Source organism: Dromaius novaehollandiae, chromosome 11 (assembly GCF_036370855.1).
Source record: "Dromaius novaehollandiae isolate bDroNov1 chromosome 11, bDroNov1.hap1, whole genome shotgun sequence".
Taxonomy (NCBI): domain Eukaryota; kingdom Metazoa; phylum Chordata; class Aves; order Casuariiformes; family Dromaiidae; genus Dromaius; species Dromaius novaehollandiae.
The window spans coordinates 3977171-4004852 of record NC_088108.1 but is presented as its reverse complement, the minus strand read 5'-3'; the positions used below and the strand labels follow the sequence as shown (position 1 = coordinate 4004852).

The 27682-nt window shown below is 40.6% G+C and overlaps 1 protein-coding gene across 2 annotated transcripts; it reads right to left on the bottom strand.

Annotated features, from left to right (window-relative positions):
- Positions 1-1011: 1011 nt before the first annotated feature.
- On the bottom strand, positions 1012-27120 carry MTMR8 (myotubularin related protein 8). Of its 2 annotated transcripts, none has more exons than XM_026099523.2 (14): positions 26944-27120; positions 24352-24474; positions 23502-23664; positions 20893-21050; positions 19261-19389; positions 17914-18048; positions 15974-16106; positions 14281-14390; positions 12980-13105; positions 11637-11686; positions 9177-9377; positions 8641-8769; positions 7565-7691; positions 1012-6599 (listed from the first exon to the last, which is right to left on the bottom strand). In XM_026099523.2, exons 1-14 carry the CDS (start codon positions 27100-27102, stop codon positions 6303-6305), a joined length of 2040 nt encoding a protein of 679 aa, XP_025955308.2. In that variant the 5' UTR covers positions 27103-27120; the 3' UTR covers positions 1012-6302. The 2 variants fall into 2 exon arrangements, with proteins under 2 accessions (XP_025955308.2, XP_064374151.1); XM_064518081.1 differs by lacking the exon at positions 26944-27120 and adding an exon at positions 26784-26934.
- Between the last annotated feature and the right edge of the window lie 562 nt (positions 27121-27682).

Below are 27682 nucleotides of genomic sequence, written 5' to 3'. Positions count from 1 at the left end.
TGACTTTCTGTACATCCTTCTGCAAGTCACTTCCCTACGACTGCTCTCTCCCACCTCCCTTAAGGAGTACTAAAAAACCCCCAAACCCTTATATTTAAAATTACTGAGATAACCTACATTGTTTTGCTGGGCTCAGATTTCAACTGTTAACATAAATTTAACAGTCAAAATGGCATCCTCAAGCATTTTGTAAAGACTCTTTATAAGAGCAAATTAACTGGAGATCACCTCATTTGTATCTGTTTGGCTGATCTGGATTTAATTGCAGAATTTGATCATTACTGCGCAGGTGTATTAAAGGACCAGTTCCCAACTTACGTATGAACAGGAAGCAAGTTGTATGCCTGAAATCTCCTGCTTCCCTAGAGCATTCTCGCACCTCTCTGGAGTTGTCCTCATAAAAAAGTTAAAATTAAAAAAAATCTCAGCTCAATAATTTATGTTTCAAAGGAATTGGATAAAAGAGTATTTTTATAGGATACCATCAGCAAATGGACTGAAAATTCTTCACACAAAGCCACCAAAAAAAAAAATCCCTGTTACCATGTGCAACTCGCACAGGGTCAGACTCCAAACCTTACCGGGGCCAGAATAGAGTCCTAGTTGCTTCTCAGTACACTTTTAAGTCAGCCCCGTGCCACCTCCTGCAGACAGACTCATCCATGGGTGAAGGCCAGACAGCTTCTCAGGAAAAAGAAAACACTGAAGAGATACTAATTTTTAATGCAGGCGGAAAATCTGATCTAAAAATGGGACCAACAAAATATACAAAAGCGACTATGAGATTTAGTACTGTTTCATCAGCATCATCGTTGCTTCTTTAAAGGTGCTGGGCAGTATTGCACTCGATGGTCCCTCTGAAACCAGGGCGGTTGCCTGCTTTCTGCTCTGCAAGAGAAAGGGAATCACACTCAGATTAAAATCAGCCCGCTACTGAATAGTCTCGAGTGGTTTCACATTGCAAAACGTGGACTTCTGCTTCGGGTTGAAATGCAAGAAAGAAACCAATCATTTCCTTTAAAAAGGCAAGGCATTTATTTTTGTAGGAAATAAAAATAAACTGTCATACAAACGAAACTTCATGAGACAAATACATTTAGAGTAAAAGGGCACAGTGCTCCTTCAAACATGGTATTTTTGTTTTTTAAGCAGTGCATTAACTAAAATGCATTATACATAAACGGCCGTGGCAGCACATTCGAGAGTACAGGATTTAATCACATACAATTTTATACAACTGCCCCTCAACAAGTACACTAAGGACAAAAATAGCGACCGACTTACAGAAACAGCAAAAACATTTAAAACTTTAAGCAGAATACTACACGTAATTTGAAGTAAGCTCCTACAAAGATCAGTTTGCGGATGATAAGGAAAGGTACGTATTTGTGTTCAGTTACACACGACTAGATCCAGTGCTACACGTTATTCCAGTAGTATGCTGCTACATTAAATACAGATGCACGCACGGGGCCATACGCACACAGACAAATGGTAAAAGAGATACAGGTCAACTACTTTAACCTACCCTCTTCGCTGCATTGTTTTGGTGGTTCAAAGATGCCCAAGGGAAGCAACATTGTGTGTTTTAATACTTACCCTAACAAACTACGCTGACTATAGCTGGCGCTGCTCGGGCTGCTCGTAGTGCTGGACAGACCTGGCTTGAGACATTTCTCATCTAGATTAATGAAGTGCTGTGTATTCGTTAAAACAAACTATCGCATTCAGGACAAACTTTTGCTCCCCAGCAGAATTCAGGCACGGGAGGAGCCCGTGTGCAATAGGGGCAGCAGGTAAATGAGGAATCGCTCAGCTGCCAATAACTGCCTTCGGTCCATGCAAAAAATGATCCCAGCACTCAGTGCAAAGGGGTGGTGAAGGGGAAAAAAGGGAAACATATATTTTGAGTTCTTCTGGTCACTCGTGCATAGTCATTACTGAATAGTGCCAAGAAATTCTTCCTTTGGAGGGACAGCTGCCAGGCGCTAAAGCTACCCAAAGACCCAAATTTGCCTGAACGTGAACTGAACCTGCATCTGGCACAAAAGCTCTTTTAAATGCTTTTCCTGCACGTGTTATAGGTTCATTTGTGCAAAACGCAAGGGTGCTTTCTGGGAGGCTATTAGGGCCCAAGATCGCTAAACCCAGTGGAAAGAGCAGACACCAGGCATTTCCCAGTCGGGACATTTCCGCCCGCAGCCCAGCCAGGTCTCGCTCAAGGCAGTGATCCTGCAAAGCGCTTCAGCTCCTGGTGAGCCTCGCCAGGCCCCCAGGCACCAGCAAACTCAAGTTTACCAGCTGCCTACAAGCAAATCTCTTTCTTCACCCCATCCAAGGTGGCTTCAGCTATCAGCAAGCACCCACAGAGCAGGAGAGCGTGTCTTCAAAGCGCTTAAATAAAAGGCGTTCACTAAGATCAGGGACAGAATGCAGCTAAGAGTATAGTACATACATATGCTTTTAACAAACAGCCTTTTTCTCTACCATAAAGGAAAGCTGAGAACTACGGCATCTACAGGCAAACTGAATATTCCCTTTTTTCCCTGTAAAGCACTGGTTTGATTTTGTCTATCACTGACAAGAAAATAAAAGTTAAGAATCCAGCATATGAAATTCACATTAAGACATTTTACTGAGAAATAAAGCTACGCAAGTCCCTCTTCTACTCCAGAGTAGTAGCTTCAACGCAGACTATCTCAGGCACTTCCCATTGCAACGCTGTACCTACTCGCAGCGAGCGAGAGGGACAACAGCCAGGCATCAAGCCACCGGAGTACCCCGTTCAAAGCAAGAGATCCTGCAGGAATAGCGGAGTTTCGCATAACCCACCCACAGCAAACGGGATCCCTCGTCCCTCTCCGCTTCCCCAGCTACAGGAATCCGGATGGAAAGCAGCAAGTTGCGTTGTTCGGTTTACAGCGCCAAGCAAAAGAGCACTCGTGCCTTAGCAACGCAGGGACGTTCAACGAGAAATAAATATAGTAACTTTTCTCCCATACAGCGCTTACAGGAAACAATACCTACGTAACAGGTTTGGACTTCCTCGAATACTTTTTAGGGAGGATATAACCAAGCCAACTCACCACTATCGGCAGGCAGGAGCTCCCTAAGGGACTGAACAGACGCTTTCTGCAGGAGCCGCAGTAGGAAGCCCGTCCTAGCCGATCAGGGACCTGAGGACGCGCTGCAGTGCTTTAAACAGCTTTTTGGTTTTGGTCTCAAAACACACAAAAATCATCTTCCAAACTAAAAAAGCTCCTAGCTAATTGGTTTTCAAACAAATAATCTCACGGAATTCCAGAAAACCCTGGAATCTTTTCCAGCTGCCTAAATCTACAGCACCAGCATGAATGACTTTAAATACGTCGTAGACTTTGACTAAGTTTGTATATATTATATCCAAGAGGTTTGAGACGAGAGATCATTACCCTTTTTTTTGGCTAGGTTTTACATTTCAAAGTATAAAGTCATGCATTGTTTTGTTACTGAAGTCAAAAGCAGCAAGATTACTAAAAGCTCATAAATATTTTCAGTGTATAAAGTAATCTTTTGAGGGCTGTATGCACAGAGAGTAATATTGTAGTTGAGAATAAAAGATTTAAGGAGATGTCAGTGTCACGTTCTTTTAGGAATAAGCAAAGATCACTGCACTTTTTCCAAGGTAATTCAATTTCTATGGTAATTCAAAAGACAAGGCAGTGTGTAAACATTTATAGAAACATTTTGCAAAATATTCTTATACAAAGATTAACAAACAGTATGCCTAAATCCTTCAGTAGTCAGTCAAAATCGTCTATAATGCAGTATTTCTAATTCTCATTAGAAATCACATGAGAGAATGATGACTTTTAAAATAACTGGTCCTAAAAAGTGCCTATATTGGTTTCATGTAGCATTTAAGAGTCCTCTATTTAAGAAGCCATCCATACAATCCACTACACCTCTTCTACTACCTAGAAAGGAAAGACAGGGTTAATCTACCAGTCCATTTGGAAAGGGCTCAAAACAGCCAAACATGTATACATGAAACTGAGCTTTTACGCTACGAAGCGGCGAAGGGCAAGAGTCTGCCCAACACTTTTCAGTGGAAAACTACAGCAGGATTTTGAACTCTGTATCTGGTACAGTGTGATTAAGACTTAGGGTGCAATCCCCTTGGGGCGCTCTTCAAAATAAAACACACAGCTGTTTGCATGATACAGTATTTTTGATACATACCCACACAAAAAAGCCTGAATATCTTCTCCTTAAGCATATCTGGTTCAGTATCTTATGGGCTTAGTTTTTAAAGCAATTGCTCACTGCAGGTCTCTCATACCATGGAAAGAACTATTCTTTAAGCTGACTTAAATGTTACTTGCGTTAAGATTTTTAAAACCTGCAACACTAAAAATGTTTGTTTCTCACAGCTGTTCTAGGCCCTGAAGAAACTGCACGTTCTCTGGCATTGCCCTTTTTAATTGGGTCTTTCCATATGCTTAATAAAAGATATCTTCTCACCTACGGTGAGACACTTGGATGATTTTTTTTTTCTACTTTGTTCATCTTGAACACTGAAACTAATCTGGTCGTTTCACATTAGATTATAAGCATATGCACAATGGCTATACATTACAATAATAAAAAGTGGAAACATTCCACTGTAGGAAGGGGTGTGTGTGGGGAGGGGATGTTTAACTTAAAGAATATTTTCAGTTTGATTCACAACTTTATAAACTGAAAAACTGGTCTGAAGACCAGATGGCAACATCTAATATAAACAACATGATCTAAAGAAAGCTGAAAAGCATATTGAATCAGACTGCGCAAAGGGACTCTGGGTGCAATTAAACACACCTCCAGGAGAAACTTGTCCAGAACAGGTACTTGGGTACAGCTCTTCCGGGCCATCCACCTCCCTGGGGAGACAAGCCCTTGTTTCTGCAGAAGACTTGTGCATAAGTGGAATGTACTTCTCCTTTTTACACTTAGCAGTTTTAACCAGTATCTCCAGCTGAGATTACCACACTTTAAAGAAGCCAAGTAGCATAATACGCACTGAGGTGAGTCCAAGATGGAGCCAGATCCATAAGCCAAGATATCCATTTCTTTGTTCCAGCAACGGGCCACACGCAGATTTAGCTTTTGTCACCCGTTTCACAAAATTGAAGTTCACTGCCATGAGCAATATTGTTCATTTCCACACGTCTTGATAGTACAGACAAAACATCTGCAAGGTTTCACGTAGTTTTGACATCCAAGATAACATTCGCTACTATCACTCCTGATGTGATGTGAAGTAATCCTTCTAGCCTACATTTCAGTAGCAGAACACATCTCATCTATAATTATTGCCTCATTGATGGATCTGAGAAAAGCACGTTAATTCCAGCTTAGAACAAAAAAATCATCCTTGTTTTATTTAGCCAAGATCATAAAACAAGAGCAAAAAATTCCATATAAATCTGAATAGTCCTCCTATACTTTCTCATTTCTAATCCTCCCTCTATCAGAAATAGATGTGCTACAGGCTGCCTTGTGGCTTGCTGCACTCCCAAGATCAGTAAGTAAAGTCCATAAAAGCTTATTCTCTGAAAGGTCGGCTTAGAAACAAGCTATTAAACTCAGGGGACCAGCCTGGGGAAGTTGGCAGCAGATACAAAACCCAGTTTAAAAATACTGACTACAGAGAAGACCAAGTACTACACTACACACTACAATAAAAATACTACATTGCATGGCTAGACATTACGATGGTCTCCATGAAAAGGCACAGGGGGTTTTGGTTTTGTTTTTTAACAAATATGCATAGGAAACAAAAAATGAATCTGTTCTGCCACAAGGTGAGGGTCCATGCAGAGATTCATTCCCAGCTAAGAAAAGACTTTTTATCATTTCAAGATGAACTGAAATGGCATCTGCAACCTTTCAATAAATGGATTGCATTTTTCCTACTCAAGTTATAAACACTGTCAAACTCCTAACCCTCCATCCACGTTAATTGGCCAAGGTGCCTTTTTGCTTGAAACACCTGTACTGGCAGCAGTTATTATAAACCTTAAACACATACCACGTTTCAGCTGGAAATTGAGGTTTACACTCTAAGTCAAGACAGCCTTCTTGGTAGCTCTGTATGCATCATCATCACAACTGCAGTAACGCAAAACAAACCAAATGCAGAACATGTTCTCTGCAGCGGAACAATAGCCCCTGCAAACATACATACTAACACTTAGCTGTAAATGGGTACGTGTGCTACACCTCTCACTGGGGCACAGATCTCTTATGCCTTACCACCACAAGCGCAGGGTTCATTTAACTCAGTTTTCAGAGCTGATCAATGCTGCTGAGGCATCCTTAGCTTCAGAGTCTAAAACACCAACAGTGTCTTTAAGATCGCGGAGGTCCTGGTGCTTAGACAGGTTCTCTTTGTTCTTTTGGTCCACATCTGACATAACATTTATATCCCACACCATGGAACCATTAGTCAACACAGGAGCTGGCTCCCCTTCATAATCCTGGGGAGTGTTGAGCATGGGCGTTTTTGAAGAACCACTTCCCATTTTAGATAAGGAACAAGCTTCAGTGGTTAAAGGACCATCAAGGAAAGGAAGCTTCTACACAGATAGAAAGACATTTAAAAATTAATGAAAGCTGACATTCCCAAATATCAGGGATATATAACAAACAACTGTCAAGACAATAGTCCTCTGTTAAGTACCTCAGTGCCTCTTTCAGCTCTGCAATCTAGGATTACAATGCACTTTCCCCCCACCTCACCCCATGCTGAGATAGGTATTTGTATCTTCATACAGATAAACACAGAACTCCGGGCAATCTGACTAGAATAAACTTCTGCAAAGTGTGTTTGTTTACTTCAGTATTGTGGGCTGAAGTGGAGAAACTGGTTATTCTGGAGCCATTAAGATCTCTGTTCTCCAGCACCACAGACCACAGTGTTCAAAGTGCAAGCTTGCCCTGTGTTGTCCTAACAAAGCACTTAAGTCGGATCCAACACAGCCACTTTTAGAGGATAATTTGGTCTATATCATCCAGTTACTCTCTGGCCATTACATGAAAGTCAATTTAAGTAATTCCACTGTTTTAATACCTGGATCATCACCAGTTTTTCCAATATGTCTTGTAAATGAAAAAAAACTGTGTAGCCAAGAACAAAAATTTGTATATTTTCATATTCTTTGTGGGGAAAAAACGTGTCCCTTTTCCCCCCTCCCCCCCAAATTTGCTGCAAGTTGAACAATATATGTTGCAACCCAGATGTTCTTTGAACATCTGTTTTGTTTAGAAAATTAGAATATCATGAGTCTGCAACAGAACTCGAACAAAACTATTCGTCAAACACAACTTTAGCTAGCTAACAGAGTTTGGGTAATCAAACCCATTTGTTACAGCTACATAAATTAACCTGTTTTTGCCCAGATCTGCTCAGCATGTTGAAACAATTTTTCAGTGACAATCTGTGGATGTGATACAATCACCTCCCTATTTTTCTGTTTTAATCCCAGTTAAATTTGCCAAAACTATCGTGTGATTTTGATTATTATTAACATTCAGGACTCACGTTTTCCAATTCAGATGCGTTGTCCTCTAGTTTCGTCTTTTGGCTCATGCAGCTTAGGAGATGATCCAACACACACTGTTTTGGATGCATTCCTTTGTCAAAACGATTATACATCCCACACCAAAACCTCAAGAACAAGGTAAGGAAAGAGAATTAGAAGGCCAGTCATACACTGGTGATCATGACAAACAGAAACTAGATACTGTCTAAGAAAAAGGATTTTCAACCAATCCAGATTACAAAAAGATTTAAAAAAAATGCCACAACCTGGGATTATAAAACTCAGTACAAAGAGCCAATTTTCAGAAAGCTTCAAAGTTCAATAAAAACTTCTGAGGATTTAAATACTTCTCCCTTACAATCCACATACTCTGGAGACAGGTATTAGCACTTTGCTCTACAGCAGACTCACTGGAGGCTTGGGCTGTTCACCGTCAAGTTCTTGGTTCACACTACCTTCCTTCTTTTAATAAAATACTTTGACTTCCAGTAATCACATGCAGCGCTTACAAACACGTTTCCATCTCTCTCCCTCACCAGGAGCAAGTGAGAAACACAAAGCAAAACCGACCGCTCCAGCTATAGCGCCCTGGGCAGAGAAATACACAAACACATGCTACAAGAAATCCCTTCTTGTCAAAACCACCCTCACTGCATAAGCCTGGGTGTGACCAGGCACTGAAATTCATATATGAAAGACTTCTTTATTGTGCGGTAAAAAAGAGGCACTATCTTCAAAAAATTGCCTACCCTCTTCCTGCTTTTGTCAGAGCAAGAATTTGGTGGGGGAGGCAGAAGGGAGAAATCTGCATATCTGAAGTTCTTATTTTGCTTGCTTTTTTTCCCCCTCTCCCTCTTTCTCAACACTAAAAAACAAATATTATTTTAAATTACAGTATTTGCACTTAGCAGCTACCTGCGTGCTACTACTCTCAGTTAATGGATGAGGAATGGAGGGGAAAAGTAAAGTGAGCCACTCTAATCAGTGAAAAAGCATTTCGGTAAACCTGAGTTACCCATCTCCATTACAATGAAAAAAAGGTCCCCGTTCTTCCCTTCTTCAATAAGCAACTTACTGGAAACTGAAAGGTAGTGTGTTTGGTTGCAGCTCTTTGTAAGCTGTAAACCCTCTATACAAAGGATTTCTGAACTCCTGCTTCTTCTGTAAGAGGAAAGGCCAGAGCGAATGGGTCTTCTCAAAGATTCTGTCAATTAGAAATAAGATCTAATCACTAAAAAATAAAATCACATTAAGTGGATTAATAACTCTAGCTGTTCTGAGCAGAATTAGATCAAGACAACTAAGAATTATTTCCACATAATTTCATAAACACAAAATACAGCACCAAGGAACATACAATCATTTAAAATGGACAACATCCAGTCCAAAAGTGACATCTGCAAGTTATTACCGTAGTCCAAATTAAAACATCTGACTTTGGGGGGATATAATTCATCTTTAATTTTTTCACACTGTAAAACATAAGCAGCTATCAACAGAATGTAACCCTTAGCTAATCTATAATTACATTAAAAACAAAAACACAACCTGCCCTTTTTTTGACATTTGAAGTGATTTCTAGACTGTTGGCTCCATAAACTGCCAACTCACTTCAGATCCTCACGCTCCTTATGACAGGTCCCAAGGAAGTTGCCAAACTGGCAGGAGTAGACATGGTCATGGATTTCAAGAAGGAAACGCTCATTAAACTCAAATGTACATGGAAACTGCTGCATGAGCTGCCAGACGCATTCGATGAATTGAGTGAAGACAGGCGATACCTCCTTTGGGTCACCATCCAAATGGCCACACCTGGAGATACACAAACAAAATAAAATTAAATCCTGTGTCCCCCAACGACAAAAAAATCCTCTAGCTATTAAACAGCTAGGATTTCTTCTTCACTGCCAGAATAAGAAATCATTCTGCAAAGTTAGAAGAAGAAAAAAAAACCCCACTACATGATTTATCTTACAGCAACTGCCCATCGAGGTGTGCCATCCTCATGGGAGTAAGCTCTTGATGAGCCTGGGCTTCTGCACACACACCAGGGCTATTCTGATCAACAGCAAGATCTCACAATGCTTTAGGTGCTTCTATACCTCATATTTTGCATTCAGGTACTAATATAAACCCAAACTATCCTTCTATACCTCATATTTTGCATTCAGGTACTAATATAAACCCAAACTATCCAGCTCTTTCATCAAAACAGAAGCCAAAGAAGGGAGCTGCCATTAGCAGTGGAGAAGAGACCCAAAAGGTAGTGTCACACAGAGCAGTTTGCCCCGTGTCCTCTTTGATCTTTGGTGACGGTGAGAGTCCTTTATCGCAGAGGCATAGCCACAATGGGCAGTGACAGCCCAAATAACCTGGTCTTGCCCACGTGGGTGCCAAGAATAAAATCCTGGCAATTAGGCGCAATTGTAAGCAATTAGGCAAATGCAGGCAATTACAGGGTAGGGGAGGGAGCCCAAAATAGCCAACCAACCAACAAAAAAAAACTTCTTACAGTTTTAGATGGGGTTCAGAAAAACCCTATTAATTCTGCAAACATCTAGCCAGAGGTATAGTGTTCTTTATAATCTACCAAGAAACAAAAGATAACTAGAAAAAGAATGATAGTCTTTTTGGAAAACAGCCAAGCCGCTATGCCCTGACTGTTGTTTCTTAACAGGAAAAAAATGAATCCTCCCTTTGCAGAAAGTGTAGAAACCTGAAAATCCATCGAAGGGAACATAGACTTTACGCAATTTTGTGGAACCTATTGCTCTAAACAGTTTTGTTTGTTTGTTTGTTTGTTTAACTCGCTCTCCCCAAGCTTAAGTACTAAAATGAAGTAAGGTTTCTTGTTACAGAGATCAAGCTAATCAAGTACCAATTCCTGGTTCTGTCATTCCAACCACACTATCTTAAGGAGAAGCATGAAGAAAGATTCATCTCCCTAAGAACCACAATGCACAAGCTACAACTAGGAGAGGAATTATTTTCTCCATCTACTGGAATAAAAGTCCATGTTCTCAGACAACGGTGAAATTTGTCCCTACAACACTTTTTGCATACCTTGCCAAGTTCTCATATTTGAAACAATGCTTTATACCATAAAGAATCCTTTATAATAGAAAATAGATGAATTTATTTTCCTGGTCTTAGAAAAGCAAGAAAGCTTAGAAAGCACGAAAGCAAAAAAACAGTCCCTACAAAAGCAGAAACAGTGACCACAGAACATTAGTGTGGCTGACAATGTTTAAATAGTGGTTTATCTTTGCACCACTTCTTCTAAAGCATGCAAAAAGGCATGCATATTGCTCATTTTTCCTAAATACACTTTAAGGAAATAGATTTGTTTTACTATTAAAAAGAGGACTCAGTTTCACACGGAGTCAAAAGTCTCAAGTTTTAATAAGCTAATATCATTGAATAGTCTGGTCCACTCCCTCCTAGTATTAGTTTAGACATGCTAATTTCTAGTTTCTACATGGTAATTGAAACGAACAAACAAAATGAACACAACAAACCAAAATACTATCCCTACTACAGGCAGACTATCAATTACAGGGATGACAGCATTTTTAATTTGCCTAAAGAATGCAGGTCAAACTGTTTTTTAATATTATACCAGGTTGAACTTATGTTCTGAACTTGGTAAAAGGTCTTGAAAAATATTAACTGAGATTTTCTTCCAGAAAATTATTGCAGAAGTATTAACAAGTATTGTCAAAACATTAACACCACACATAATATAAATAAGATTTTACAGGTAGAAAAATGGATTCAAAGTTTAAATAATCTGTTCAAGACTGCAAATGTTGCAAAGCAATATAAAAAAAAAGCACCCAGAACAAAAGCACTGGTGAATTAACAACCCTAGCAGATACTGCTTCATGTCACTAACTCCAGTGGTTTCCAAATTAAAGTCCACAACATCTGAGAAATGATTCGCAGGCCCATCTCCCCTTTGCTGTGTTTTCATTCAAAATTTTAATGGGAGTAAATGAACCAGAAAACACTACATTACCTTCATTGTCAAGCCTCCCCCCAGTCACTACACCCAAGATTAAATGCTCTTACCTGTGTGAAAACTTGTGACCCATCGCAATCCACTCCTTTTCTATTAGGACCTTCAGTGTCAAAACAGAGGTTGAAATAAAATTAGTAGTATTATATTGTTTAGCAAAAGCAAAATGAAGCCTTTGATGTTAAACACTAAATATGCAGGTCATAACCAATGCTACCTGCTGACCCTACTGTTATGAATATATTTACAGAAGTCAATGAAAATATTAATAGTGATTTATTGATTAGTTATTTACATTAAAGATCAATCTCTGATATCATCTTTCAGAGACTTAAAGAACAAAAGGAAGGCAGAAATTCACAAGATGCCTTTGATGATTAAGTTAGACTGCTTATTCAAATTTTTCTATTTGTGGTTCTGTTGCATTCATCTAGGTATAACCATGGTCACAGGATCTGTGCATATACACGGTATGCAAAGAGGACAAGCATGGGTTACAGCTCCTATCCCTCATCAAAATCACATTCCACAGTTCACACAGAATTGTCCACAGCGCTACGGAAGTCCAGGCTAATGTTTCACATTCTCGTATTATTTTAACCATTAAAAGACTGCAGAATCCAGAAATAAAAATAATAAAAAACAGCATGTAATGCAAGGTAACAATTTCAGCAGGGTAAAGCACATACACACATCCAGGGAGGGAAAATTTGCATTGTTCTGATTTCATGGTTTCTTTTAAGGAACTCTAAGGAACTCTTCCAAACGTATGTGTATGTGTGTATATATAAAATACACATATATACATACACACACAAATCTCTCAGATATTTAACAAAAGGAGATGAATGGAAACATCATAGATTGCACTAAATTCATGCAGTGATGACTCCATATAAAAAAAGCTTGCATTAGAAGCAAACAGCCAAATTCTTGTGTAAAGGCTTCAAAACCGGTCTTTAGCAATACACATATTTTATGTGATACACAGGTTTTATGCTTGCCCTGTGTACATGAATGAGCTCACCCAATTTGAACTCCTAGCAGACATGAGACTATTTGCTATAAGGCTCTTAAATGACAAGCTCTTCTACACCTTTTTTGTTGGGTGCTGCCAGAATCATATCCTTTGCTCACTCATCTCTTGCTGAAATGTCTCATTAGCAGCTCTCATTGGACATTCAAGAATATGAAGATTTGGGAACTGTAAATCAACCACTGCTGTCTTGTGCCCATGCTGTTCAGAGCAATTAAAGCTTGTTTATAGAATCAAAGCTGTTTTTATATACGTCACCTACTGTTTGTTCCAGGAAATGGCCTAAAACATCTAATTAGGGCTTGTTTACATTCCAAATCCAGAAAGCACTTTCTGAAATTCTAACATTCATGTTCTTACCATGAAGCCTTTAAAAGTCCTATAAAATGGGTCTAAAAGGAGGCTAGCCAGGGAGCAGACCTGAGCTGTGCGATCCCACCCATCGGAGCAGTGGACTAACACACTTGCCTTTTCATCTTTCACAGCCTGCAAAGAGACCAGACAGAACAGTTTAGCAGCTTGCTAGCTTGGTTACTGTAATTGAACGCTCTCCCTTCATCCGCATTTACCAAACTGCCCTAAAACCCAAGGGGAAAATTTGTCACTTCTCATCTGGACCATGGAAATGCATCATTTCTGGGCATATAGCCATCAACCCACAGGAAACCCCAACTAGAACAAAATGCTGTAGCATGCCTTGTCAGCACCACAGACTGTCAAGAAACAAAGATCCTCTGATCTCAAAACGCTCAGTCTTCTGAAATGCCAAGAATTCTCAGTCCTCTCCTCTGAGGAAAAATTTGGTGGATGAGTAAAGAATAACAATTGGACACTCAGGGACTGGGAACTTCAAGAAAAATTAGAAGAGCTCATCCCAACTTCCTCCCATATCAATCACCTTCTTCCCTTTGTATCGATGGTAGAGGAGAAACACAAAATAGCTTCTTGCTTGCTACACTGGAGAACTTTAAGAGAGAAGAGACAACATTTACAGAAGGTCACTGCTCTTGCTACTTGTTGCCTACGTTTCCTTTACTGTTACTGAAGAGCTGTGAGCTGTATTGAGTTTTCTCCTTTTGCCTAACCTGCAGCAAAGTCATACTCTTCCAGAAGCTCTGGAAAGAAAGACTGCATTGAACAATCAAAATTAGCAGTCCCTCTATCACATAAAACCACAAGACAAATTAGTCTAAACAATCCGTCATTTAAAGCACAACACTTCAATAACTAATGAGAATATCGAGCAAGCACACAAGTTCTTTGCATGACTAATTATGCTGTGGGGTGCAGAGGCATTTATAAAGGTTATTTATTCACATTCTGTGATTTTATATATTTCAAATGAGTTCTAATAAAGGTTAGATAACTGTTACAATACAGTGAACAGGACAATGCCTCAACCCATTGTGGCAATTCATTTAGCCACAGGAAGCGACTAGGAGAGCACCAGTTGGGAAACCTACTCCATGTTCTCATGTTCAAACCCAACTGCAGCTCTGTTATTTTAGACCTAAGGCCAATCTAAATAGCAAGGTTCTCCCACCTTCTTTCTGGAGTTGACTTCACAGCCTTGGAGCAGTCACTAACAGACAAATACTTGTTTTTTCTTTTTTTTTTTTTTTTTTTTTTTAATTCACCTGCAGGTTGGGGTACAGTTTTACCTTGGCGAGAAAGACACCTGCATCCATCACAGCTTTAATGTGCCGTAACCAACCTGAGTTTTCCAGCCCAGTGAGGAAGTCGCTCATTGAGGGAGACTTTGTTTCACACACTGAGAACACAAATGAAAGAATTAGCCAAGATTCCATAAACAACATTTATTTCTTTTTCCCACCTCCCCATTCTCTCTTGACAGCAATAAAACTTGGTAGATCCTAAAAGCTCATATTCTCAGACTTCTTAAATGTCAGCTGCAATATCCTGTCTAAAGGACAGGCAAACTATTGGTTGCACGTCTATATACACAATCCAGAACTTTTTAAACTACAAGAGAACTTGAGGATCTGACAAGAAATACCTTCCTTCTCTTTCTAAAAACTGTAACTCGTACATCGTCATCATATCAAGTGAGCTTTTCTCAACGAAAACACAGCTGATGAGTGTTTCTATTTGTTACTTCACTATAAAATCACTATCAGACACACATTTAGCAATCACTAACATGCAATCACTATTAAAAAGATTTGAAGCAAGGAGAGTTCTAATTTGCAGAGAAAAATAGCATCTGAGCTGTCTTCACGGTTAGATATGTTATACTGAAAACCACCATAAGAAACACTTATAGTAATTTAGTTCAATAGTCCCCAAGTACCAAAGAGAGGGATTTTATCACTGTCGAGGCCTAGTAGCCAAGACGACAAATATGGGAGTAAGCAAGTATTTATTCTGCCTCTTCCACCACCACAAAATAAATCAACCAGCAACAGGCAATTAAGGCCTTGCACTTGTGCTCACACCAATCTCATGGTCCTGCAAATGACCTCATTTTTCTCCAAGGTCGCTACAGATCCTACAGTGCTACCAGCCCAGCCAATCTCTAGCATTAAATATTCAACTATTTTGAAGCAAGATGACAACATGCTGGTTACTAAGATATTAAACTCATATTCTGAATGACAGCACTTGCATTACTTTTTAGAAAACTAAGCACAGGGACCAAAGAGAAAGATATACAGCATCTACCCTGCCCTCTTCTCCAGTCGTCATCACCATAAGGATGTTAATACTGATGGAAATAAGCTAGCAGAGTGTCCTGGTTTGACCCAAGCTACCCTATCACCTTTAACAGAATTTCTCCAAAATTATATCAGTGTAAATATGGGCCTGATTCATCTCTCAGTCTCCAATGGCTCAGAAAAGCATTTCTTCCGCCCTCCTCCTCATTTTCCCCTAAAATCACCATCTCACAGATTAACTTAAATATCTGAGTATTCACATATTAAAAACAAGTTCAGCTAAGGAGATCAGAAATAAATGAAAAATAGCCCACAAATTAACCAACAGACTATCTTAATGATAAAATGCAGTTTCTCTAACCTTTTTGCTTTAATGTGGCACACTAAGAATTTCACATTTTATGTAACTAATGCAATTAATGAATGTAGTAAATGTTAATTTCTATTTCTGAACCATCATAACACTGAACACAGTAGTATACAAAATCCCTGGCAGGAAAGTAGTTGAACAACATTAATACTTTCAGCCACTTCAGTAACACACTGACTTTGCTAACAAGCCTCCATCAGCACACCCAAGCTCGCATGCAGCTATGCGCATAGGATTTAGATATTCAGCAAAGCATTCTGTGAAAAGGTGGCCAGGTACCAAAGGAACACAAGGAGGCACCATACCTACCTTCCAGGAGTTTCTGCAAGCTGTTCCGCATCACATGGATGTTTTCTATGCCGATAAATTTAAAGCGAATGTTATCGTAATTATCTTCATTCTCATAGCCCTTCCCAGCAGCTCGGTTGGCCATGGCATTTAACTATCCAGTTCAAGGGAAGGGGAGGAGGGTAAAACGGAGACAAAAATGACAACAAACAATACACAGAAGTAAGTGAATCTGCTTTGCAAGGACTTCTTTTTTAAAAAATCTCCCAGAACATATATCGAACAAAGTTGCTACTCAGATGTACTTTTTCTCCCCTCTCTCTCACATAATATGCGAGCAGTTTTACTAAAATTATGTCAATGTCTCCAGTCAATTAGCCATATGCAGAAACCCATTAAGCACTTGGGGAGCACTTCTTAGGACAGGCAGCATCAAAACCTTGTCCAATTGCAGAAAACTGTTGTCATCAAAATGCACTGTCTTAACTGTGAAGCTATATAAAAGGTTTCAGACAAAAGCACACAGAGGTAAAACTAGGAAAGCCATTTTTGTAAGTAACATACATACATGGTGGTACAGAAATAGTAAGAGAATTCCAAAGCTTTTCACAGACATACATGCACAGATGAAATAAAGCCACCTGAGGGGAACACAGAAATATTAAAGTTGAGCAGAAAGTATACAGCATCCAACTGGAACCACAGAAAAGGTTGAAAAGAAACCAATTCTAACAGAATTAACCAAAACAGCTCAAGCGTTACCAAGGAAATCTTTAGTGTCTGCAAGGAAAGAGGACCTCAACCCCTAGACAGACAGATTTGGGAAGAGGAATTATTTGCCTCTACAGAAAGGAGAGAAGGAAGGAAATTGAAACACAAGATGTACATCTTACCAAAACTTCTACATCATACCAAAAGAACATGCAGGGAATGCTATAAACATGCATTTAATTGCACAACACACAGAGAACAGGCTATCTTTAGGGAAGGCTGCATTATAAAAAAACAAAACACATCTTGGAACAACAGATGAGAGGTTCCCTATGTTTTCCCAAAAGAAACTTTTTTCCTTTCTTGTCCCCACCGAAGTTTAACTAAATCTGTAGTGTGTATAAAATAATTCCAGCTACTGTGAACAGTGAAGCAGGTTCTCAGAAAGCTAATTTATAAAATGATCAGAGCATTTTTAAATCTTTGTATTTAAATAAATTGTGGACTATGCAAATCCCTGTGTTCCAATCTGCTTACACCTATACTCTCAATATATTTACAAGGTAATTGCTAGAAGTACTTTCTAAATTGTCCGTTCTTCAAAAGGACAATCATTACAGATTTCATTTGGCAAGCTTCTTCACTAACCTATTACATTAAAGACCTCAGCAACAATGTTTAGCCCTGAATAGCGACTATCGACCAACAAGGAAGAGCTGAAATGTATTAAATTTCAAGCTGCACATTATGAGAACATTAATGTGATTTTACAATGGCAAAGAATTGAGGAACTGTCTCCCTCAATTGCTATCGGATTCCAGACAGGCCTGCTTCTTCCCAGCTCCACTGACAACAGCACTTCAGTCTCATGGAACTGGTTCCTAAGACCTCTCTCCAGCTCAATATATTAAGAACCCAGCTCTCTCCAGGAACATGGTTCACTGTCTCAGCCGGCCTCAAGGCTGCCAGTCATTTTAGGTCATTCTTAACCCCAGGCTCATCCCAGAACACTCCGGGAGCCCAAGCATTCTTAACACCACTTAACATTACAGTTTACCGTGCACAAGCATTAGTCACATTAAGACAAAGAACCAGGAGCCTGGTATTGAACTCATCGTTAACGAGGGACACACGCTCACCTAACGTAGCGTAAGAAAGCGTTAGCAGAGTTATGAAAGAATTCACTGGAAGCAGCATTACTAATTCAGATGCAAGCTTTAAAAGTAGCCACAAACCCCATGAAAAGATACCTTTGGCCTTGTGTCTACAACATACATGAACGGACTCCCCGGGTTGGCTTCTCTGATCGCCTGCAACATTTGTTCGTCCTCCAGACAGCGTGCGCTGAATCCAGAAAGAGGCTGGCTACAGCGACATATGGCAGCCTGCAACACACAACCACCCACATCCTGCTGCTCTCAGACTGTCTTTACTGCATTGCTCTAGAGAACACTGTAATTTGATGTTTGTACATGTCCTGTCCTGCCTTTCACTGAAAAATTGCTACCTAAATGGACAGAAATATTGCTGGAGTATTTCTTAAAGCTAGAATTTTGGAATTCCTAAGAAACTAGTGGGCCTAAGGAGCCCCAGTCCTAACTTTCTCACTATGTTCTCAAAGCCACCTCACTCTGCCTGATGATCGCTGTCCAAAATGTCAGCAGGTCTCACTTTGTCCACTTTGTTTCTGCTGCCCTGACCATCCTTTTTCGTGACTCTGCTTATCAGTTGTTACTGTCCCAAGCTCAGAACAGTGCTGAGCACGTTTTAGGAAAGTTTTGATAGCTTCCAGCACAACTCCTTACACTTGCCCTGGTCAAGGCACGTTTCCTCTGGCAACAGCAATTTAACTGCGACAGCATTTTGCTAACATCTGCATCTAAAACACTGCTGAGACAGCAAAGTTAAAAATCTGCATTCTGGTCTTCAGCAGAAAAAAGAAACAAAACTGAAACCTTTACTTATTTTGAGTTAATGGGGATTTGTTTCATGGCGGTTCCTCCTCTTCAGTATTAAGAACGTATAGCCAAGTTAACATGCATCTTGTTAAAGATTACTCAGTACAGCTAATCATTAAATTAAGAAAAAAAGTCAACAACAAGGCATTTCTGAAAGCTGATCAAATAAAATCAAGCAGGAAGTTTAGAAAGCTTGTACTTTTCTTTACACAGCTTTAAAAGACTTTTTCACAGGAGGGCAGGGGGGAAGCACAGCAAGAGACATACAATGTCTGATAACTAAAACTGCCTCTGTTCAAACACCTTTCAATATACAATCTGTTCACATAAGGGCTTGTAGGAAAAAAAAAAAAAAAAGAAAAACAAATCCACTCCCCATCAATTGACTTATTACTACTTAAATCTTAGAACAGAAATTCTGTGGCAAGCCAGCTTTGGATGCTCCAGTATTTAGCTTTAACAAGCTTATTCTGATACTTAGAACAACCCAGTAATACAGCTGGAAAAAGAAATACAGTTCTCAAATGCGAAGTTAATATGCTCTAACCATTATCACACTCTTTCCCGTCACTTAAAGGGGACTGGACAAGAAGGGGAACCCTTACCCCCCTCAAAGACAGCAGACTACGAACAACTAACATTGTTTTCTTTATATAAGTAGGAAAGCACCGGAATCCGCCCTCTGCTTCTGAATCTGGAACTTCCAATCACTGTCGCTTTATTAGCGGCTCTAGGCACCACTATTTCTGGAGGGTATGTGTTGCAAACCTAAGTGAGGGGAAAGAGGAAATCCAGATGTTACTACTTACCATTTTCATATGCATGTAAAATTCCTTTTTTGCTTATCATCTAGTACTTAACAATAGCAATAAATTGCTTGCCACGGCATGTCAAAAGTAATCTGTATTTTTAAAAGGTTTCAAGCAATTAATAAATATTTAGAAAAAAGCACAGGAATGGGTGCAAAATAGTAAGACAATGTGATGACAGAACTGTTAATTTCACAACTGAACCTGAAAAACTGGACAGCATAGTACAGAACACATTTTAAAAGGAAGTTCTTTAAATCCAATAATTTTTATGAGTTTCTGATTTGTCACAAAAAGAGAAATTAAGAACAAGTATACTAAAAAAATGGCCCTGCTAAATCTTATTCAACTTGAAATGAGCTTCCAGCAATCAGGCAGCATCCTCAGAATTACGCTTGTTTCTCAGACAAGTACTGTCTTTTCAGCACATATTTCACAGAAAAGCTATTTTCAAGTCTGGCTTTACTTGAGGCTCAACAATTTTAAAACAAGGTAGAAACCCTGAGGAAATTACAAAGCACCAGCAATTGAGAGCTACACACTGTACTAGGAAGTAAAGCTTCAAAGTGATTAATGATTTCAGACGCCCACATTCAGATGCCCAAATCAGCTAATGGAAAAAAGCACCTCTCATGTTATCTCAATTCAGGCATCCGAAGACGCCGTCATTTTAAATTACCAGTGAGTTCTGACAGCAAATGTTTCTTCAACCCAAAGCATAAAAGTAAAGAATACCGGGGGCAGGGGGGATTCAAGCCTTAATATGCTGACACTTTCCTCAGAGTTGTTGGCTTTGTCTTTTATACAGAAACAGCTGTTTGTGCACAGAAGGGGAAATAATATACAGCAGGAGCCTGAACAAACTTGCTGAAAAACGTTCTCATTTTAGTGTTGTTTAGATCTAACCTGTCTTCAAGGCGAGAGAAAAGGAAATAACAGCAATAGCTACTTAGGACGGAAATGACTGAGAGCCCTTATCTAACATTAGATCTAACAAAGCCAAAAAAAACCAAAAAGGGCAAGCTATTTCTGGTCATTGAGCTTTTTTTCTCCCCCTTGCCCTGTCCCTTTCCACCTGCCTTGGTCCCCACCAAGCAAAATTGCTGTCATTTATTTCTCTTGTACACATCTGCCACCATCTTGGTGGGACAGGGCTTGGAAAAACCTGAAGAAACTAAAGGTACTTCAGTTTCTTGTAACTGACGGTTTGACATTTTTCTAGAAAAATAAGTATCTGGTTCTTTGCCAGAGGGATCAAGCAAATCAAGGTGACTCTGCAGCTCTATTCTTTCATAGCATCATTATCTGCAGCTTCACATCAAGACGATGCTGCTTTGATTAAAAGCAGCTGAGCTCATTCCTCCCTAGAGGCATCACTTATGCAGCAGTAGAAGAATTTCTGTATGTCATTAATATCGAAGAAGAGATATTGCACCAAATGGCTACTTCGGGCAAGAATTACCTCATAGTCTTTATTAGCATCCGTTATTTCCCAATAGTCATTTGGAATTCCCATACGCTGGTAATCTACTTTTAAATCAATCAGTTTCCATCCAATCTCCCGGTTATCTTTAGACATTTTAGGATTATAAGAGAAAGCATAAAGATCTTCAGGCTTCACTGGAAACAAGAAAGAAAAATATTGACGAGTTACAAAGATAAATACAAAGAAATATGAGGAGGTCAACACTTCTTCCAAAAGGCTATTTCTTTGGACACACACCCTGTGCAAGCCAGTGCACTACAGGTGTATCACAACTGATACAAGGACTGGAAAAAAAAATTACTTGGTCAAAAATGAACGGGAGACTTAGAAATGTTTTACTGTAAAAGCCAAGTGCTATGCCACTGTACTGCATAATTGGCTATATTTTAATGATAGATATTTTACTTGGGCTTCTGCCTTCAAGATCAGATGCCTGAACTTTAAGTGTTCTTTCATCACCTTTTGTACTTTACTAACCTCCGCAAGCTATGCAGACTGATTCTCAGACCTTAAAAAATTGAGTAATACAGGGAAGAGTGTGAATATTTAAAATTTTTCAAGGATTACTCAAAAACATTCCTATTCATAGTTAGCTAAATGAGACACACACAGATTAAATGAATTACATGAAGCTTCTAAATTTGGGCCTTAATCCAGTGTTCCTCATATTTACAGGTTTTCATTCTGGGTCATACTGAATGCCAACAATTCATATTTAAGTCCTCAGAAATTTTTAATATTCAGCTCACACAGCTGAGGAGAGACACTAAAGCATTTCATTAGAATTAAAACTTTAAAATAGTAATTTTTCTGAACAAGTTACTTCCTACTGAGTTCTTTGCAACATGCATGCTAGACAAGACTGAAATCTTAAGAATTAATCCATAAATGAAAACATATATTAAAAGCTACTTTTTCTATGAAGAGTTCATAAAACAGCTCTTGCACACCTGTAAGTTCATCTTTCAATAGCGTGTTCTGAGGCACCTGAAAAGCTTGATAGATGTCCTGAATATTACTGTCAGCCCAACAAAAGCTTCAGGCTGTGTCTGACAAATGATAATTTCTTCCTCCCTCCATCTCTACCTTCCCAGTTTCCTTCCCACTCTTCATAAAATGCAAATCCAATCAATAACTCATTCAGCAGGTTCCCAAGGCAGCCAGCTCTCCAGAGACAGGCCGAAACCTGCCGGAGTCTGATAAAGTAGCCAGGTTACCAGACAGGTAACCCGTAACTGTCAATCGTATGCGTGCAAATCATAAAATAATTATACACTCTGCCAAAAAACACGAAAGCAGCAGACATACAGAAGTTTTAAAGCAACAAAATAGAACTGTTTAAACCCATAAATAGAACAAAATAAAGAGTTACAGCCTATAATGTAAATAACTACAAAACAAAAGAATCTGACTAAGATAACCTCCCGCAATGACAGCTCCCACACTCCAACAGGCTTCATAAGACTCTAATTTTCAAAAGTGAAGGAACAGTGACAGCTTTTAAACATAACATCAGAAACTTGCCAGATACAGCATTAAAATTAGAACTTCAGAACTAAGAAAACTTGATAGCTCAGGACATAAGGGAAAAAACAGAGAATAGATAAAATTCCCAATTTCAATCAACAGTTCAAAGACACTTGGTGAAAATACCTCTACTGAAACACAAATTCAAATCCTACGATGGCCAATATGAAACATCCAGTGCTATTAATTATTATCAATATTGATAGCCAGTGCTATCAATTCCCTTCCTGCTAGACTACCAAGAAAATTACAAAATGCGGTCATAAATGGCATCCTTGCAATAATGCAGGATTCCAAATACTAGCTCACTAAGGGCACATCCCCAAAAATAGAAGCAGCCATAGGCCATAAGATATCCAGCAGAACTCTGTCCTGCAAGACGAGCAAAGAGCCTGAAGATTCATCCACAACAGACTAAAAGCTGAGGCCAGAAAAGACCAAGGACTGTTAAGGATGTTTGCATACACTCTTAAGACCAGTTCCAAGTCAGGGCACCCAGGGTGGAGCACAGGGTTTCACAACTGAAAGAGGACAGACAAGAAGCGGGAGCATAAGCATGCTATTGAGAAACAATGAAGTACGGCAATGTCTAAAGCTTTATTTGTAGGATTCCACAATTTTGTGAACATCTGGCTCAACTGGAAAGGGCAGAACTACACATGGCCAGCAGCTAAGTCACAGAGGCGGCCAAAACCAGCAAGATACGGAATGACATTCAGCACCCGTGCTGTAAGAAATATGGCCTTGATCAGGCAAATCATCTTCGCGCAGGTCTGCCTAAGTTATTTATGTGAGACCATCTCACTTCCGCTACCAGGAAACATTCGTGTTTTGTCTGAAAACAAGTGGCCTGGTTCCACAGAGCAGCGCTGCATTTACTGTGCTGAACCACACAAACAGGCCGCAGTGGTGCAAACAGATTATGATTTGAAATCCTCCCATCCTGCACTGATACAGCAAAGTCCACAACTGACAGGCAAAGCTTTCCCTGTTGCTCAAAGAAGCCTCCCAGCTTACCACATTTCAAAAATTTGCGAAACAGATTCCCTCCCAAATACCTGGTTGTGAAAGTTTGAGCAATGAGGTATACACTTCGTGGCAGTCACGTTCCTGCCCAATAACGAAGTGTGCCACGTGGAAGTTCTTGCAGTGAATAAGGAGTGGACATCCAGCTGTGGTCAGAGGCAGTTTTTCTACAGTTGCAATATGGTGATGCAGAATCTGAAAAACAGGAAATAAATCTCTCAGAAGCCACCGATAGGGCCATGAGCATTGCAACCCGACAGGAATGTTTTGCAGTACTATCAGCCATTTATGCTTACTGCATCTAATTTGATACTAGCAGCAGAAAATAAGTTTATTTGTGACATTTATCAAGTAAACATAATAAATATCCAGCCTGTGTACCCAGAGGCTATGCAACTAAGAGAAGGACCGTGCAAAAACACAGATGCATATAAATTACTTTTAGAAGATGATGTGCAACTGGGTATTCCAGGTTATAAGAGGAGCTAAACTCTCTTCACCTTCCCTCCACCCCCATAGGAAATATATTTTGTCACTCCCGTTTTATTTTATAATTAGAAACATGGGCTAATTTCAGCTTTTTACACCTTTAAAAGCTGGAAACTCAGGAATGGTGGCTTAGTATGTTGAGTTTGAGGTAGGAAAGCAGACAAGTCTTTTCTGTTCCTGAAACTAACACTTACTCACTACATGACATCTACCAAGTCACTTTAGGGTTGTGTTCATTTCCTTCTAAAACAGCTATTTCTGTAAAACACTTGACATCAAAATGCTATAAAAGACTGCAACAATTTTGGGATTCTCAAAACTGTTCATTTTGGATATGAGATATAACAAATTTCTACACTTGTATTTAAACAGACTCCAGGTACCACCACATACCCATGTTTCTTTTCTGACTTCGGCAGAAGCATCTACATAGATAAGATGAGTAGCTGTCAGGTATAACGTCCCATTTGTTGCCTTCCTATTTGTATAGCGATCTAGTAATTTCACATTTTCAACCTGCAATATAAGAAAAGGGTGAAAAATAAATATAACTTTGATCAGAGAAATCTCTAAAGACCAGCTGAACCACAATCATGTTATTGGGAAGAAAGTGAGAAAATATGAATTAAGATTTCCCCTGCAACACTGAGATAGCCTTACATTATAAATTCATATTATTTCTCCAGCTATTAAGACCAAAAAGATTAAACAAAGAGCCAAAGTTTAGCATTGGAGTGAATAACAAAAGTCCTAGATTTGTAGCCGAGATGATCAAAATTTATTATTTGGCAAGGTTGCAGAAATAAACAGAGCAAGAAAAGACTGTACACGTTTAGTATGATCAAAGTAATGTTATGAAAGGAAGTCAGACTAGAGGGTTGTTTCAACTGCTTAGTTTTCAGTCATGGTACTAAAACAACATTAACCTTTTGCAGATTATTTCTTTAAAACCTATATAAAAACATATTGGTAGCTACTTGTTTTAACACAGTTCTTAAGTGCATTTCATAAACCACATCAGGCTAACTAATAAAGACAGTTTTAAGAAATGTCAGTACAGACATAAAAATGCTAATTTTAAAAGTATTTTAAGTTATTTGATTGATTTTCTTCTGGCCTATTTGCTTCTTAATGAGGGCAGCTTGAATTTTTCTTTCACCATTAAGAAAAATAAAGTGGAAAAAAAAAGAAACAGGTGGAAGGACAAAGAAAAACAGTTTAACAGCATACAAAAAATTATTTCAATATATTGGATATGTAAGTTGCCTCATAGAGTCATTGGCCAAAGACAAATCATAGAAAATGTGAGCAAAGAAACTTGAAGAGCAGAGATCTTGGTCCAGCTGCCTTTCTAATAAATCACGTTTTTCAACACATATAACAATTATGTCTAATATTGCCCCTTTTCAGATCGGTAAAAGAATAGCAGGTACAGGAAAGCACTTTAGGCAACATCCCCATTGCATTTACAAGATCAATAAGGAACATCCCCAAAATCAAACTCCTAGAGAATAAAACAAAAGTACAGCAACTGCCAACCTTAGTGGCATCGCAGTGTCAAAGAATAACAGGCTGGGTGGACAGCTGCTCAAAGTAAGTATGATTTTGGGGGGGTTTTTTTGTTTGTTTGTTTTGTTTTGTTTTTTACCTGTCATGACTACAACATTCCCAGAACTTCTGTTTCTCTTTATTCCACTGAAAAATAAATTTTGTTTCAAGTCAATTATTCCGATTGAGCAGTTTTTGCACTTTGATACAAAGCAACTAAGTTTACCAGAACCACACTTCTAAACACTTTTTGACTGGTAGTCTTACAAAATTGTTGCAATATTTCCCACTGCAACCAGAGGCACGAAGAAACACCAAAAGTATATACACTAAGTAGTTTTAAGCTTTCCAAGCTCAGTAGTGACCTGACAAGCACAAGGGACACTGGGGAATACCTGTTCCTTAAAGGAAAACAAGGATAGGTCATTTACTGAAATTAATCAAGGCTTAAAAAAAAAAAAAAAACTCTTGGAAAAAAAAAGAAATTACATTTGCAGCATGTTTTAAAGGGAAAGGAAAGGCACTTCTTAACCAGCTCTATTCGATCCAGAAGCGGCTGAAGCACGTGGAGCAGAGCTGGAGGCGGCGCGGGCTCTCCGGCGGCCTCCCTGCCCGCGCAGCTCCTGCCCCTCTACGGGGAAAGGCAGCTGCGGCCTGAACCAGGGCACGCACACGGCACCTTCACCCGGGAGTCACTACACAGCCAGCCTTCATCCGGATTAGGAAAACTGCTTCCCTGCCTCGCTGCCAACCCTACTGTCACCAAGGCCCCAGTTTTGTTCCGCGAGATTTTTTTTTAAAACACTAGGAAATCGGTTTGGGGTTACTGCACCCTTCTCATCCGCCTTCGGAGAGGCCGGTTCAGGGCCCTCGCCCGGCCTGGGGTGCTTCGGGCGTCGATTTTAAACGAGCTGATTTCCACAGCGACCGGGTGTCCGCAGCGAGCGCGGAGGGAACCGGCACCTGCCTCAGGGGCGGCGGGCAAAGCGCTGCCGCGGGCCGGTCGCAGCCCAAGCGACACCAAGGGCCGGGCAGCAGCGCTCCGCAACGGCGGAAAATCACATTTTATTGTAATTGTTATTATTCCCGCGACAACCGCCGGCGCAGGCCGTGGGCAGTGCGAGCCCCCGGCCCGCCGCACCGCGCCCGGCCCGCGGAGCAGGCCCCGCTTGAGCGGGGAGCCGCCAAGCCGCCGCTCCCGCCTTCGCCCTCCGCCTCACAGGCCGCGGAGGGAGCCGGCAGGGAGGGGAAAACCCCAAAGCTCCCCCAAACCGCACCTGTGCGCCCGGTCCTGCCCTGGGGGGACCCGCACCCGCCCCGCGGCCGGGCCCGCGCCTGCTGCCGCGGTTGCCAAGGCGACCGGGCCCGGGCCGGGGAGCAGCGCGCGGCCTCCGGGAGCGCCGGCGAGGGGGCGGCGCAGCCGCCGCAGTCTCCTACCTTCGGCGTGGTGATGTGCTCCATGGCGGCGGCGGCGGCGGTGACCGCCTCGCCACGCCGCGCCCCTACGGCCCGCGGCCCGGCCTCCGCCCCGCCATTTGCACGGGGCAGACCCGCCCCGCCGCAAGTCTCGCGAGAGCCGCGCGCGGAGGCCGCCATCTTGGGCGCCCCCGGGGGAACGGCCCGGTGCGGCGGTGTGCGGAGTTGGTGCGCTCCCCGCCGGAGCCGCTGCCTGCAGCCTCCGTGCTCTTGGGGGACCCTGCATCGGCCTTAGGGGGTTACAGAAAGGGGCTGTCCGCCCCCCCGCCCCGTCCTTGGGGTCCTGAGCGGGGCCTGGCGGCGGTGTTGCCCGGGATGGGGAGCGGGCTAACAGCGTTCACCGCGCGTGATGGAGCAGAGGCTGATGGTTGAACGATGTCAGCGTTTTACATGGGCTTTCACCCAGCCTGACATTACCAGTTTCATCTGTTCCTACATATACTTTTTACATTCAGAGCATGATGCTGTCTCTTGTGGACACCTGAGCTTGATCCTGAAGAACTACTGTAATTACTATTCACCTGCTGTTGCCTTTGCAATGAATATTCCTATTATCTTGCAAGGACAGCAAAGTTTTCCCAGGCATTCCTAGAAATAGAAAACCTTAATTTGCTGAGGAATTTACTTCAGGAGGATGACTTTGTATCAAACCTGAGAATCTACATTTTTAATTGTCACGTAACGGGTGGTATTAGTGTAA